This window comes from Dasypus novemcinctus, chromosome 1 (genome assembly GCF_030445035.2).
Source record: "Dasypus novemcinctus isolate mDasNov1 chromosome 1, mDasNov1.1.hap2, whole genome shotgun sequence".
In the NCBI taxonomy this organism is placed as follows: domain Eukaryota; kingdom Metazoa; phylum Chordata; class Mammalia; order Cingulata; family Dasypodidae; genus Dasypus; species Dasypus novemcinctus.
Window position 1 is genome coordinate 38,758,330 of NC_080673.1, and position 16,800 is coordinate 38,775,129.

Genomic DNA, 16,800 nt, shown 5'->3' on the forward strand with positions numbered 1-16,800 from the left:
AAGGAATCCCTTGACTGCAAAAAAAAAAATGGCTGCCGGAGGTTCAGCAGCGAGTCTTTACATCAAGAGGGTGTCTTGAAATAAAATATTGATCTAGCACTGCTGGATTAGTTTAGCCTGATGATGTCTAGTGAGAGTGATGCATTTTAGGTATGAATGAATGGTCATCTTTGTATTCCTGTCAGTGCTTGTACGAGATGGGGGCGTGCCTTCATTGTCCAGTACCACAACAGTTCTCTGCACTGTGGAAGATGAAAACGATCATGCCCCGGAGTTTACCGTCCCCCAGCTTGACCTTGTGGTCCCAGAAAACCAAGAGCCAGAGGTCATCTACACTGTGTTGGCTTCTGATGTGGATGCCGGGAATAATGGAGCTGTCCAATATCACATAACTGGTGAGTATTTTCTTTTCCAAATTTCCCCCAGGACACAGAGTGGACACACACTACGTGGTGATGATTCTGTGTTGGTATCTGTTGCCGCATCTATAAAATGTGAACCCTGAAGACCTGTTTGGTGCCACGGGTTTTCATCTCTGCCTCTTTTCCATAGCCACTCTGAACCATTTCTCTCCACTTTCTTAAAAAATCTGCCCCTCAACAACTCCTGTGATTTTGATCTATATTCCCAGTAGTGGATGTATTGGTGGAAGAGAGAACATTTTTTTCTTTCATACCAGCATTATTTTTATTATTTTGAGCAATCAAGATTTTTTTTTCAGGCCTTGCTAAAAGGTCCTAGGGGACATGAATTGTCAGCTCTGACTACCAGTGTAACACTGGACTTACAATGATACCAGTAGACCAAGGACTTTAGGAACTTCTGCCCTTCAGATAACTTTGTGATGTTGCTGCCTTTGGAACAGAGGCATAAGGATTTCTGACGGAGTAACTGTGGCATTAGTACAGTCAGCTGGAGGGAACCACCTCTTGTTCAGATAAAAAAAGTAACTAGGAATCTGATTTTTAGTATAGATCAGAGCACACGTAGAATGATCCTAGAGTTGAGGAGAGGGTAATGGACTTCAGAGGCTGCTTCTGATGCGGAAAAGCTGCTTTAAGATCTTGTGAAAATAGTTTTGAGACTAGCTTCTGGAAGCTTTCAGCCTGTATATGCTGTATATGGAAAAATTATATAATCAAGCTACATGTTCTATGTATTACCCATTTTGCTCCAAGATGAAAATAGCTTTCTTGTATTTTTCCTGATTAGAAAAATGATATATACTATTTGTAGAATATATATATATGCAATTTATGAAAAACATAAGTATAATCACCAAAAGATATTGTATCTTGCAAGGATAATTTAATATTTGGAAAACATTTTTCCATAAATCTGTGTGAATGCAAATATAAATTTTAAATATATTGGGAAATTTATATACGCTATATTCTTATCTCTTTTTGTTAAACTAATAATATACTGTGCAAACCTTTCATGTTAGTAAATATAAATATATATTAGCATTTCTAATGATGTCTATTTCTCATTGTATAACACATTTATTTCACCCATCCCCCGCCCCTTTTTTTACTTCTGAAAAAAATTAACTTTATTTAGGAAAAAGACATGAGAACATCTTCTGTTAACTAAAATAAATTTACCACCACACCAGGGAACTGAGAGTGCCTGCAACTGCAAGCAGGAGAATTGCATCCATCATCTATGTGGAATCTAAGCCCCCTCTCGATATAGAGGTGGAGAGGACATCACCATCCCAGGGTCCACAGAATGGAGGAATAAAATATAGATTAGAGTGAACTTACTGGTATTCTACTTTACAACTATTGTGACTAGTAATGGAAGAAATTGTAGCATTGATGTGGAGAAAATGGTCACCCATCCCCTTTTATAGTCATTTAGATATTGAAAAATGTTACTATTATAAAAACGCTGTGTAGTAGACAGTACTTACAAAATTATTTTTTACGATAAGTGTAAGTGGAATTATATTGTCAAAGGGCATATGTATTTTAAATGTTTATGCACAATGTCATACTACCATCCAGAAGGATGCTAGCCTCTCAAACTAACTAGCATAAATAAGCCCAATTCTTTTTTTTAAGATTTTTTTCTCTCTCCTTCCCCCGCTCCCAGTTGTCTGCTCTCTGTGTCCATTTGCTGCATGTTCTTCTGTGACCACTTCTATTTTTATCAGCGGCACTGGGAATCTGTGTTTGTTTTTGTTGCATCATGTTGTGTCAGCTCTCCATGTGTGCGGTGACATTCTTGGGCAGGCTGCACTTTCCCTCTCACTGGGCGGCTCTCCTTACAGGGCGCACTCCCTGCATGTGGGGCTCCCCTAGGCGGGGGACACCCCTTTGTGGCATGGCACTCCTTGGGTGCATCAGCGCTGTGCATGGGCCAGCTTTACACAGGTCAAGGAGGCCCAGGGATTGAACCATGGACCTCCCATGTGATAGGCGGACACCCTATCCATTGGGCCAAGTCCATGTCCTTTCTCATCTGCTATGGCAGAATCGTAAAAGACACTAAGGATCTTATTGTTGCTAAATACAAAGGACCCTTCTCCATTCTTAATTTAATTATTATGTTCTCTGCCTTTGTGCGCCACTCCCTTCTGGACACTTCATCCCATTTTGCCTTCAGAAACCCATTTTCTCCTGCTGCGTCATCTGGCTCTCTAGACCACCATTCCCAGTGCCTTTGCTTTGCAGCTGGTACTCGGACTTGTTGGAGTTCCTCTGGGGTTTTTTGTTTATACATTTTCTTTTCTCATAAACATACTCTCTCTGGCCACTTCACCCAGTCCCTCTTCAGTTACCATTGATACCCTGACATCTCTCTCTCTCTGTGTGCAGACCAGATCCAAATCCTATTAGTAGATATTTTTTAAAAGTAGAAGTTATAACTCATATAAATATAAAATGAACAAATGCCCAAGTTATTTAATTCATGAATTAATGAATGAACCAATATGATGCTAAAATCAGTTCAAGGAGAATTCTTTTTTATTAATAATTATTTTTTAAGAAGGTTTAGATTATATAAATGTTACATAAAAATTATAAGGAATTACCATATACCCTACTCCCTCTCCCACCCACACTTCCTGACATTAACAACATCCTTTGTTAGTGTGGTACATATGTTACAATTTTTAAAAAAACTTTCTCTCCCCCCCACCCCCACCCCCAGCCCAGTTGTCTGTTCTCTGTGTCTGTTTGCTGCGTGTTCTTTGTCCGCTTCTGTTGTTGTCAGTGGCACGGGAATCTGTGTCTCTTTTTTGTTGCGTCGTCTTGTTGTGTCAGCTCTCCATGTGTGCGGCGCCATTCCTGGGCAGGCTGCACTTTCTTTCGTGCTGGGCAGCTCTCCTTACGGGGTGCACTCCTTGCGTGTAGGGCTCCCGTATGCGGGGACACCCCTGTGTGGCATGGCACTCCTTGCGTGCATCAGCACTGTGCGTGGGCCAGCTCCACACGGGTCAAGGAGGCCCGGGGTTTGAACCGCGGACCTCCCATGTGGTAGACGGACGCCCTAACCACTGGGCCAAGTCCACTTCCCCATATGTTACAATTGATGAACACATATTAGAGCATTGCTACTAACTCTGGACTACAGTTTACATTATAGTTTATACTCTGTCCTGCACAATTTCGTAGGTTATGACAAAATATACAATTGCCTACATCTGTCACTGCATTGTCAGGCAGAACAAATCCAATGTCCCAAAAATGCCCCCATATTACACCAATTCTTCTATCTCCCATTCCTCAGAACCTCTGATGGCCACAGCCTTTACATCGATGATAAGAGTTCTTCCATTGCTAGAATAATAATAAGTCAATAGTAGAATAATAATGTCTACTTTGGTCCATTGTTCATTCCCCAATCTTGAATATTTGGGGATGGGGATGCCTACTCTACTTCTAATTGAGAAGGGTCTTATATCCCATGGGGCAGATGGGTGGAGCTATCTTGCTTGCAGTTGCAGACACTCTTTGTTCCTTGGGATGGGCGCTGTCCATCATCATCTCCTTGTTAGTTGTCCTGGGTGAGTCCAGTGAACTGTAGAATAGGTGTTGCAACTCTGCTGATATTCAGGGCTCAGCTGGCACATAGACGGACCAAAGATTTAAGTCTCAAGGAGAATTCTAAGAAACACACATATATCTGAGGGAGATAAGGAATTCTGAAATGCAAAAAGGTCTATCTACAGGACAGTAATTTATTACATTTCACTAGATACAATTAATTTGCATTTCTGTGGACAAGAAATATTTGCATTATCATTAGTTTCCAGCAACTTTCAGAGTTGTAAGACAGCTGAAAGACAATGGAAGGTGAAAGACAACCCAGACGGGAAAATTAGACATGATATCCACTAAAAATTTTTTTTTTCTCCAAGACACTTACTCATCTTTTTCCCCATTTCAAATTATTTCACAATCATCCTAAAAGTCTAATGACCCACTCTTTCTAATAGCATCATAATATCAAAGTGTCAAAAATTGAACCTCATTTCACTCCGTTCTCACCCTCTCCATCATTGTTCAGTTTCTTCCAGAGTCTCTGCAAGGGGTCTTCAAGCATTTTAGCTCATCCTCTCCTTAAAAATATCTTGAAAAATGTTATACCCCCACATATTTTTGAGTTGCCAGGTAAAATTTTAACTTAAATTTAAATCATTACATAGGCCTGTTTTCCAGCATATTGTAAATATTGACATATTAAAATAAAACTGATATATCACCTTTTAAAAGTATACAGCAGATTCAAAGTACTTTTTTTTATTAGAGAAGTTATAGGTTTATAGAAAAATCATGCAGAAAATAAAGATCCCATATACCCACCCTCACACACAAAGCTTTCCCTATTATTACCATTTTGCCTTAGTTTGGTACCTTTGTCATAACTGATGAAACAGTATATTATAATTATACTATTAACTATAGCCCATAATTTACATTAACGTTCACTGTTTGTGTTACACAGTCCTATGTTTTGTTTTGTTTTTAAGTTACATTCTAGTAACATATTAATATATAAACTTAAAATTTCCACTTGTAACCATACTCAAATGTGTTATTGAGTGGTATTAATCATATTCACAATGTTGTGCTGCCATCACCACCATTCATGACTGCAACTTTTCCATCACCCAAAACAGAAACTCTGTACTAGTTAAGCATTAACTCTCCATTCACTACCCCCACACCCTCACCAGGCCCTTGATAAATTGTGTTCCAGTGTCTGACTCCATGACTTTTCTTATGCTAAACTATTTCCTATCAGTAAGGTCATACAATACTTGTTCTATTTAGTCTGGCTTATTTCATGCAACCTGGTATTTTCAAAATTCATCCATGTTGTCAAATATATCAGAACTTCATATACCTGAATAATATAGTCCATTGGATGTATATATCACATTTTTTTTCCCTTTTTTTTCATGAAGGACACTTGGATTCCTTCCATCTTTTGACAATGGTGAATAATGCCACTACAAACATTAATGTGCAAATACCTGTTCAAGTCCCTGCTTTCAGTTCTTTTGGGTATATACCTAATATATATTTTCATATGACCTGGATTCTGAGAAATTGTTTTCCAAAATGGCTACTCCATTTTATATTCATCAACAATGAGTGTTCCTATTTGCTACATCCTTCCCAACAATTATTTTCCGTTTTTTGAATTGTAATTATTCTAGTCAGTGTGAGATGCTATGTCATTGTGGTGGGGTTTTTTTTCTACTTTTTAAAAAAATTAAAGTTAATAGATCACAAGGAATATTACATTAAAAAACATTAAAAAAAAAACCGTAAGAGGTTCCCATATAACCCATGCCCTGCCCCTCATTGTGGTTTTGATTCACATGTGGTTTTTTTTTTTTTGGCTTTATTTATTTACTTTTTTTTTTCTTTTATTTTTAATTGATTTTGTAAAATTATTACATTAAAAAAACAATATGAGGTCCCATTCACCCCTACCACCCCCACCCCACCACTCCCCCCCCCCAGTAACACTCACTCCCATCATCATGATACATCCATTGCATTTGGTAAGTACATCTCTGGACATTTCTGCACCTCATGGTCAGTGGTCCACATCATGGCCCATACTCTCCCACATTCCATCCAGTGGGCTCTGGGAGGATTTACAATGTCCAGTGATTGCCCCTGCAGCACCATCCAGGGCAACTCTAAGTCCCAAAGGCGCCTCCACATCGCATCTCTTCCTGCCATTCCCCATACCCATATCAGCCACCATGTCGTTTTCCCACTCCACTCCAATGCCACCTTTTCTCTGTGGACCTTGGATTGGTTATGTCCGTGGCATCTCTATGTCAAGAGGAGGCTCAGCTTCCACATGGATACTGGATGCAATCCTCCTGCTTTCAGTTGTAGGCACTCTAGGCTCCATGGTATGGTGGTTGTCCTTCACATGGCTAAAGATGTTGAGCTTCTTTTCATGTGTACATTGACCATTTGAATGTCTTCTTTGGAGAAATATTTATTCAAATCTTTTGCTTAATTTTTTAATTGGGTTGTTTGCCTTTTTGTTGTTGAGTTGCAGGATTTATTTAAATATTCTAGATATTAAACCCTTACTGGCTATGTAGTTTCTGAGTATTTTCTTCCTTTCTATAGGTTGTCCTTTTTTAAAAAAATTTAGGAGGTACCGGGGATTGAACCCAGGACCTCATACATGAAAGTAGGTGCTGAACCACTTGAGCTACACCCTCTCTCCTATAGGTTGTCTTATTATGTTCATGATAAAGTCTTTTGATTCATAAAAGTTTTTAATGTGGCTGAAGTCCCATTTATCTACTTTTTCTTTTAGGCTTGTGCTTTTGGTGTGATGTCTAAGAAACTATTGCCTAACACAAGGTCCTGAAGATTCTTCCCTATGTTTTTTGGTAGGAGTTATATAATATTAGTTTTTTAATTTAATCTTTGTTCCATTTTGAGTCCATTTTTGTATATAGTAAAATGCAGGGACCCACCTTCATTCTTTTGTATATGGATTTCTGGTTTTCCCAACACCATTTGTTGAGAGACTATTATTTCCCTATTGAGTGGACTTGACATCCTATCAAAAATCAATTTACCATACATGTGAGGGTTTATTTCTGAACTCTCTGTTGGATTCCATTGGTCTATATGTCTTTCCTTGTGCCAATACCATGCTGTTTTGATTACTGTGACTTTGTGTTGTTCTTTTACAAGATGGCTTTGTCTATACAGGGCCCCTAACACTTTCACATAAATTTAATGATTGGTGTTGCCATTTCTATGAAGAAGGCTGTTATAATTTTGGTTGAGATTGCATTGAATTTATGTATCACTTTGGGTAGAATTGACATCTTAACAATATTTAATCTTCCAATCCATGAACACGGAATGTCCTTCCATTTATTTAGGTCTGCTTTGATTTCCTTTAGCAATGTTTTGTAGTTTTCCTTATATAAGGACTTTACTTCCTCGGTTACAGTTATTACTAGATATTTATTCTTTTAGTTGTTATTGTAAATGGAATTTTTTCTTGGTTTCCTCTTCAAATTGTTTATTATTAGTGCATAGAAACACTACTCATTTTTTGTGTGTTGATCTTGCAATCCGTCACTTTGCTAAATTCATTTATTAGCTCTATAAGATTTTTTATGGAGTTTCTTTTTTTTAATGTAAGCATTTAGAACTATAAATTTCCTTCTCAGCACTGCCCTTGCCATATCCTATAAGTTTTGGTATTTTTTGTTTACATTTTCATTTGCCTCAAGTTATTTCCTAATTTCCCTTGAGATTGCTTGTTTCAGTGGGGCGTTTAATCACCACATATTTGTGAATTTGCTAATTCTCCTTCTGTTATTGATTTTTAGCTTCATTCCATTGCAGTCAAGAAGATACAGGATATGATTTCAATATTTTTTAATTTATTGAGACTTGTTTTGTGACCTAACATGTGGTCTGTTCTAGGTAATAATCTATGTGCACTAGAAAAAAATGTGTATTCTGCTGTCAGGTGAAGTTTTTTCTATAGGTAGGTTAGGTCTAGTTGGTTTATACTATGGTTCCAGTCTTCTGTTTCCTTATTGATCTTCTATCTACATGTTCTGTCCATTATTGAAAGTGGTATCTTGAAGTCTCCTGCTATTAATGCAGAACTATCAATTTCTCCTTTCAAATCTGTCAATATTTGCTTCATATATTCTAGGGCTCTGCTATTAGGTCCATATGTATTTATAATTGCTGTATTTTCTTTTTGAATTGATCCCTTTATCATTCATGTTAACCTTCCTTGTCCCTGAATCATTTTTGACAAATATATGAACAGTGTTTTTCACTGTTATAAATTTTACAGTGTTTTGTACTTCCTGAATTCATATTTCTCTTACAGAATTTTATCATAATATTGACTTTTTGTTTAAAGCATTGATCATATCATTATACTTTTCTGCAATTAAAATATGTATATAACTTGAAATTTTAAGATTAAAAATTTCCAATGAGCATAATAATGCAAATTTTAAAAAATTATTTTGGATTGAGTTATTATGATAATTATTATAAGATTAAAATACAGCATAAAATTGTATTCCAAATTTTCACAAATAATTATTAAACAGAAAAAATAAAATTCTCTGGAAATGCATTTCTTAATGAAATTAATGGGTTATTTTCCAATTAGTTTCCTAAATCTGAGGATGCATATTACTTTTTGCAGAATAAGACAGGACATTACACCAAGTCCATGCCTGTTTTTTTGATACAGATGTAATCACTGGGAATCCTTGTTCATAATTTTTAAAATGGGAGACTGTATTGTTACAACATTAACACTTAATTCTTAAATATCTTCTGAGTTATATGTCAAAAAATCAAATGATAGTCTTTATTTTTATTTATCTACCACTTGGAAACCCGAATATGTCTCACACTCAGTTAATAGCAAAGACCCTTTAAAGTCTCCATTCACAGGTACTCCTTAGAAGGCTTCATATAAATTCATAGGTACTCACACCTCATTTTATAGACAATAGATCTAAACACTCTTCACTCAATTTTCTAAGCCAAATTATGAACTCTTCCTCCCTTACTCTTTATTTTTCCACCATATATATATGGAACTAAGTTATACTGTGGACATTTTATGAGTGCAGGGATGTTGTCACATATGTTTCCTGTTATACTGCCAGTGCCTACAAAAGTGCTAGTAAGTAAAAATACAAAAATAAATATTTGTTGAATGAATAAATGAACAGGCATAGAGTTAGTGAGGACCTGCTACTTTTTCAATCCAAATGATATATGAATGTGTTTTCTTTAATAGATGGAAATACTGATGAGTACTTTGCTCTTAACGCAACATCAGGAGAACTCTCAACCACTCGTGCTTTGGACAGAGAGCAAGTCAACAATTTTACCCTTGTTATCCTGTGCGCTGATCTGGGGGATCCACCTAGAAACTCTAAAATGCAGTTGCAAATTAGGGTTTTGGATGACAATGACCACAGTCCTTCCTTTCTCATGCTCCATTACCAGTCCTCTGTGAGAGAAGATGCTGAAGTGGGGACAGTGGTTCTCGTGCTCTCCGCTGTGGACGAAGATGAAGGCCTGAATGGGCAAACTGAGTATTTTCTCACTGATGAGCCTTCCGGTACATTCACCATTGATCCTGTAGCAGGCACATTGAGAACTGTCCACACCCTCGACCGAGAGGTCAGATCCCAGTATACGTTTACAGCGGTGGCCAAAGACTGTAGTGTCCAGGGCTCAAGAAGCACCACCGTAACTATAAAAGTGCATATCACTGATGTCAACGACAATGAACCAATTTGGGAGCAGAACCCCTTTGTTATTTTTCTTTCCCCCCAATCACCTGCAAACCAGACTGTTGCTACTCTGAGAGCAGATGACCCAGACCTGGGGCCCAATGGAACTGTCATTTTTAGTTTTGCAGAAACCCAGTCAATGTTTTCTATTGATAAATATACAGGAGAAATTCAACTTCAGCAAAATCCATCTTCGGAATATTTTCCTATGTGGCTACAGTTAAAAGTTATGGATCAAGGCGTCCCAGCAAGGATGACCAGTGGGCTCTTGGTCATTCACATGGAAGGGGAAGATGTAAAGCTATCCTTCAGCCACCATCTATATGAAGGGCTTGTGACTGAAAATTGTGAGGCAGGTGAGTATCCCTTCAAGTATTTTGTATATTGAACATGTTTTGGCAAAATGCTTAAAACTAAGGATTTTTTGACATGAGTGCTCTTGTGGATTGAGTTATAAATATTTTAGTCTGGCCAATTTTTGATATGTCAATTTTCATCTGAAATGTTTTTTTAGAAAAACATGCTCAAATACAGTAGGATAAAAACTTTCCTTAAAGATAGCAAAAAGGAGTAAAAAATATTGAAGGATATGTCCTTCAGGGCTTTTGAAGGTTCAGTTAATTTGCAATCACAAAAAAATACCTTTTATTTAAAACTATATGAATTCCTAACTACTGTATATTTCCTAATGTGCTTTCTTAGAAGTATAATGAAAGATGAAGTTTAAGGCCATGGTTAAGTGACTGTGCTCTACCTGTGTTTAGATCCTAACTCTGCCACTGTTTGCCCTTGGGCAACTAACCTTCTCTGAGCCTCAGTTTCCCAATCTGAAAAATAAGGATCATAATTGTGACTACCTCATTAGGTTATCGTGAAGCTTGAATGAGTTACTTCATATAAACACTTAGAAAAGTGCCTAATACATAGCAAGCATGTACAAATATGAGCCATCATTATCCTCATCCTCACAATCATTATTATTATTGCTTTATCTTGAAATAATCAACAAAGGCTTCAAAACAGTCCAGTATTATCTGTTCTTCAGAGAATTCTGTGATGATACCACAGCTCAGAACAGGTTTTTATGGAATTATAACTAATTTTTCCCACACTATTAAATTCTTTTTTAATTATTTCCTTACTCAAATGTATGCCATAAGAGGGAACAAAAAAAAAAAAAAACAGATCAATTTAAATCCACCTTTCTACAAAAACCTTTCTCTTTGTAGACAATTGTGAACTGAACAAAATTCAGTCCAAGTGATTATATCTAACTAGGGAATAGAGAAATGAATCTTCTGATCCTTCCAGCCCACCAGAGTATAAAGCTAACTGGCTCTAGAGTTTGGGAGAGGGGGCATTAGGTGGCTAAAGGTCTGATATGTGCTATTTCCTTGCTTGTGTCATTTTTCTCTTGATTTTGTAATGTAAATGGTTCTTTTTTTTTAATTTCTCCCGCCCCAGTTGTCTGTTCTCTGCGTCTATTTGCTGCATCATCTTCTTTGTCCGCTTCTGTTGTAGTCAGCGGTATGGGAATCTGTGTTTCTTTCTGTCGCATCATCTTGTGGGTCAGCTCTCCATGTGTGCGGCACCACTCCTGGGCAGGCTGAACTTTCTTTCGCTCTGGGCAGCTCTCCTTATGGGGCACACTCCTTGCGCATGGGGCTCCCCTACATGGGGACACCTCTTCGTGGCAGGGCACTCCTTGTGCACATCAGCACTGCTCATGGGCCAGCTCCACACGGGTCAAGGAGGCCCGGGGTTTGAACCGCGGACCTCCCATGTGGTGGACGGACGCCCTAACCACTGGGCCAAATCTGCTTCCCTATAGTGGTTCTTTATCTATGCCTACTCAAACCCACTATTTAAAAGACAATCTGTATTTTTCTGAAATTGATTTGTGTCGTGAATTTAATCATGCTCCCACAAAGACATGTTCAAGTCCTAAACCTGGGTTCTGTGGGTGTGAACTTATTTGTAAACAGGACCTTTGAAGATGTTAGTAGTTGAGATGAGACCACATTGAGTCAGAGTGGGCCTTTATCCAATATGACGGGAGTCCTTAAAAACAGAGGAGATTTGGAGGAGTAGGAGACAGATGGGAAAAGAGACAGCTAAGTGATGTGACGGTGCCTATAGTTGAGCTAGGCCTGTTAGCCACAGCAGGAAGCTACTGATGCATGGCCCTGCCAACACCTTGATTTTTACTTCTAGCCTCCAAGACTAAGAGATAATAAATTCCTGTTATTTAGGCCAACTAGTCTGTAGTATTTGTTATAGCAGCACTGGCACACTAAGACAGTTTGATACATAGTGAATAATTTTTTAAAATGATACAATACATATATAACCTCTGTGCAAAATAATATTTAATATTAAAATAAGTATATCCTGAGTTGCTGATTATTTACCTGATTTTGAACATCTTTTGAATTATGGTTATACCTTGGACAGCTATCTCAAAAGGAGATACTGGGTCTTTACTGGTCATAAACGTAATTAAGAGAAATTGCAGTTGTCTTCATTAAATGAAATAGTAGTGACTTCCAAAATAATTCAGAAATTTTCAACTTATATTCTTATTATATGAGACTTTCACATAAATGTTAAATGTTAAACAAAATGAAATATTCTTCATAGCTATAGTTTTATTCTTCTTAAAGGGATTCATCTCAATTCCAAAGCAAAGCCTGACAGAGAGTAAACATTTTAAAATAATAACTGTAACAATGCAATATATTAATATTGATTAATCCTGAAATTGATCTGAAAAAATCATAGAATCTTTAAGTCCAGCCTTCATCTACAGTGTAAATAAGAACATTTCTCCTGAAATATCCCTAATATTCAGTCTTTCAGTTTCTATTTGAATATTTCAGTACTTGAGAGTTTAGAGCAGTAGTTCTTGAACCTAGGTGTGAAACAAGTGATCCTTGGCCCATCCCTGGAAACTCTGGGATCCAGGAACTGTGGCTGTTTTTAATAAGCTCTAAATGTGATTTGATTGTATGTCAAAGCTAGAAAACTCCTCATTTGAAAAGTCATTTTTTGAACCCATATCTGCCTCTTTTATATCTATCCATAAATCCTGGTTCTGTCCTCTGGAGCACCCCACTATTCTGCACAATCACTATTCTAACACATCTTTTACAGAGTATTCATTATATACCTGACATATAATAAATATAGTATATTTTCTACTATATAATAAATATAGTATATTTTTTACTAGAATATAGTAATGAGCTAAGACACAAAGACCCTCACTCTTTTGAAGCTTATATTTTTACAAATATTGAGAGACAACATCAATAAACATAGTAAAGTAAAGAGTCTGTTAGAAGGCATTAAGTGTTATGGAATAAAGGACAAAACAGAGCAGGGTAAAGGGGAATTAGAATGCTAGGGGAGGGAACAAATTACAGTTTTAAATAGGTGGTAAGGGGAGGCATCATTGAGAAAGTGACATTTGGACAAATATGTAAAAGAGAGGCAGTAACCAGGTGTACATTTGGAGGCAGAGCATTTTCAGACAAAAGGAAACACTATTGGAAACAGGAAAGATGGCCATGTGACTGAGGCAGAGTAAGCAAGAAGGAGAATAGTAGGAAATGAGATCAGAGAACTGACAGATCATGCATAGAGTCTCGAAGGCTTTTATGGATTGATTCATGCCCACCACAAAGACATGCCCAAATCCTAACCTCTGGTTCTATGGATGTGAATTTATTTGTAAGTTGAATTTTCTAAGATTCTATTATGAGGAGGCCAAACTGAGTCAGGATGGACCTTAATCCAATATGTCTGGAGTCCTTATAAACGAGGGAATTTGGGCACAATCAACAAGAGGAGAGAGAAGGAGAGAGATGGCCATGTGATGGAGGCAGATATTGCATTACAGATTGATCGTGAGCCCCCACTGGAATGCTACAGCCTTTAGAAAAAGCATTACCCTGCTGCACCTGACTTTGCATTTCAAAAATGCAAAACTGTAAGACAATAAATTCCTGTTGTTTAAGGCTCCTAGCCTGCAGTATTTGTCCTAATAGCCCTAACAAACTAGATGGAGGCCATTAGGATTTTGGCTTTGCTCTAAATTGTTTTCCCTTCTCTAGTTCATTCATTTATCCTTCATATGAGAGGATTTCCAACCACCAACAATAAACATCCCCGTCCAATATAGATTTTTCAGAATAACAGACATTAAATATTTCATTCCTCAAAGGAATTAGCATGGAAGTTATCATTATTATCACAGTTTTACGTATTAGTTAAGTGAAATTTCTGAAGATTTAAGTAATGTACCTAGGCATTTCCTAGTTCATCCAAGATCAATTTGTTTGTAGAATTAAACCTAAGTAAAAACCAATGTCTAAGGTACCCAAAAGAGAGTATTTCAATATAAAATTAAATTGTGCATTAGTAATAATATTTGTGGTTGAATTCAGAAATCATCCAATAATAATACTAATAAAAACTTCTGTGGAAGGAGAAAATAAGCACCTGTTTTCATTTTTGCAATGTGTCTTTCATTTGTATGTCACAAGTTCACCCTGTTCATAGGAGGTTGCTATTTCAAGAGGAAACCACTTTGATTTTAGCCTGTTTTTTCCCCATCGTTCAGGCAGCATCTCACTAAATCTGCACACTCACACCCCAATTCCATTGACTCTCAACCATCACATTCAGGGATTATTCAATATAATTAACAAAAACCTGATCTGATATAAAATGTTAGGGCAAAAGCCTCAGCTGTCCAGGCCCCGGCCCCCCTGCCCTTGTCCCCTCTACTGTGCCCTCCCCCATCCATGCACCACTCTCACACCCAGTCCCTGCCCTAGGGCTGGTGCCCTGGAGGCGTGCCACCCAGGAAGTTAAGGGTCCGGCCGCCACCTGCCTCTGTGCACCTGGCAGGGCACCTGGGTCCCCCAGGGGTCACAGTAACTCACCCCACATCAGGGGCTCTTTCCCCTGCCAGTGTCCATCATTAATATACTTTGGATATTAATGTTCTAGACCATGAACAGAGCCCATTTTATGAAGAAAATGAGTTTCTCGTCATTAGAAATCTAGTGTCCTATGCTGACAGCCAAGGCTTTAGGGATGTTTGAAAAAAATCTGCAGAAAGGATGTGAAGCTAATGGGATTAATGGTCATGAGAAATGTGACCATCGCAAAATTAGAATCTATTTCCAGTGAACATGTGGTTACAAAAGTGCAAGGTTTCCAACAAGATGAGGAACTCTTCAGATAATGTACTTTCCTGGAGATTCTGACAGATGGGAAGTTCTCCACTGAACTCCAGATCATGGCCATGCTGATAAACAGACCTACAGAATTAGGCAAGAAGACAGCCACCGTCCCTTGAGCCAGGACGTCCCGAGCTCCCCTTCGGGCCCAGCTGGCTGGGGCCCTGGAGCGCGAGGACGGTGGAAGGCTGTCTGGTTGTGCCTCAGGGACCAAATAACCCCGCTGAGGCATTGGCCGGGGACTGCTAAGGAAACTCAAAGACTCCCGAAAGCCATGTCCTGCCCTTACACCAGTGCAGATGACCACTATCTCCGTGTGAAGGGCAATGCTCAGGAAACCATGCGGAAGGAATTCGTGGAAATAAGATGAATTCTTTGGGACTGAAAATGGCGTCGACCTGATTGAAGGATGTCTTGAGGTTTCCAGCAAGCTTGTGGAAGGAAAAAGAATCTTTGAAATAGTCCTTTGCTGGAACTCCTTTAAAAGAAAGCAAGGAAAACAACAACAAGGGATCTCAGGAGAATGTTTTCCTAATGAATTGATGGGACCTTTTCTATTGCTTGTTAACAAAATAAAAAAGCATGTATCAGGGACTTCACTGAGTATGATTTATTAATATTTTGCAGTGCAATGATGTTGCTTTGACAGATGTAAAAATGGAGAAAGTGAAATATAATTGTTTTATAGAAAGCTAACAGGTTTACAACTAATAAAGGTGATCAGAGTATTAAAAAAATTATTAGGGCAAAAGACAGTGAAGACCAATTTACTTTTCCTACCTCTAAAGGTATAACCTTCAGTTTAAGATTCAGTCAGAAATAATAAGTAAATAGATGGAAAACCTTCATCCTGCTATTTGAGTTTTTTTTTGACCCGGATCAGAGTTGTCTTTCTTAGTCTCCTTATATTTTGAATTACTTAATTCAATTAAATTTGACTTTTATCTTTTTAATAAATCTTAACCTTCTCAAATTTAGTTATTAAATATTACAAATAAGGAAGCCCAGAAATACTTCTGGAAATAAGCATAGGGTATCCGTAATATGCAGATATGTCTACATTACAAGGCATCTGAAACAATGGGTTGGGACCTCTCTTTGAAGAATGAATATGACATTTGTGAAGGGCATAAAGTCTAAGTTGAGAGGTAAACTAAAAGCTGCAGCATATAACAAGAAAAAGAGAGAATGGAAGAATGACAAGTAAGCCCCTGTCCAATCTGATTAAATGCATCTAAGCTTACCACTGGATCAGCAGTATTTCCTAGGCTTCTTGGAAAACAGTGACAAGGTGCATAAAATACTGACATTTCAAGCTGGCCAAAGGTTTGCCTTGAATATGAATTCAATACAGACTGACACATAATATCATAAACACTAGAAGGTGTTCTTTTTTGTTGTTGTTCTTTTTTTTTTCTTTTCAATTTGGCTTTTGTATTCCAGGAGTTTCTAAAGGGTGTAAATCCACTGACCAGTGCCAGAATCCTCTTAATGGAAATTAACCAATAACACTTCAGAGCAGCCAGGATGTTTCCCAACACCCCACCCCCATCCCATATACCTGTAATTTTAACTTTCATTTTCAAATGAAAAATATATGCCAATTGGAAGCTTAAATTTTCTGAGTCACTCAAAAAGCCTAATTGTAGACCCCACCTGACACTCTGAGTGATTTTTTTTGCATTATCATAAATTTTAATCACTCTAAACTGCTTTAACATTTAAATGTTCTTTTGAAAAATTAAAAGCTAA

At 37.6% G+C, this 16,800-nt stretch overlaps 1 protein-coding gene and 1 pseudogene across 1 annotated transcript in view; both read left to right on the forward strand.

The window, feature by feature from the left end:
- DCHS2 (dachsous cadherin-related 2) overlaps positions 1–16,800 on the forward strand; it is a 282,266-nt gene that overhangs the window by 221,396 nt on the left and 44,070 nt on the right. Inside the window, exons 12-13 of the mRNA XM_058274999.2 lie at positions 186–395; positions 9,298–10,155. Coding sequence (XP_058130982.1) covers positions 186–395; positions 9,298–10,155 — 1,068 coding nt within the window. The remainder of the gene's footprint in view (positions 1–185; positions 396–9,297; positions 10,156–16,800) is intronic.
- Positions 13,677–15,418, forward strand: LOC139439505 (phytanoyl-CoA dioxygenase, peroxisomal pseudogene; annotated as a pseudogene).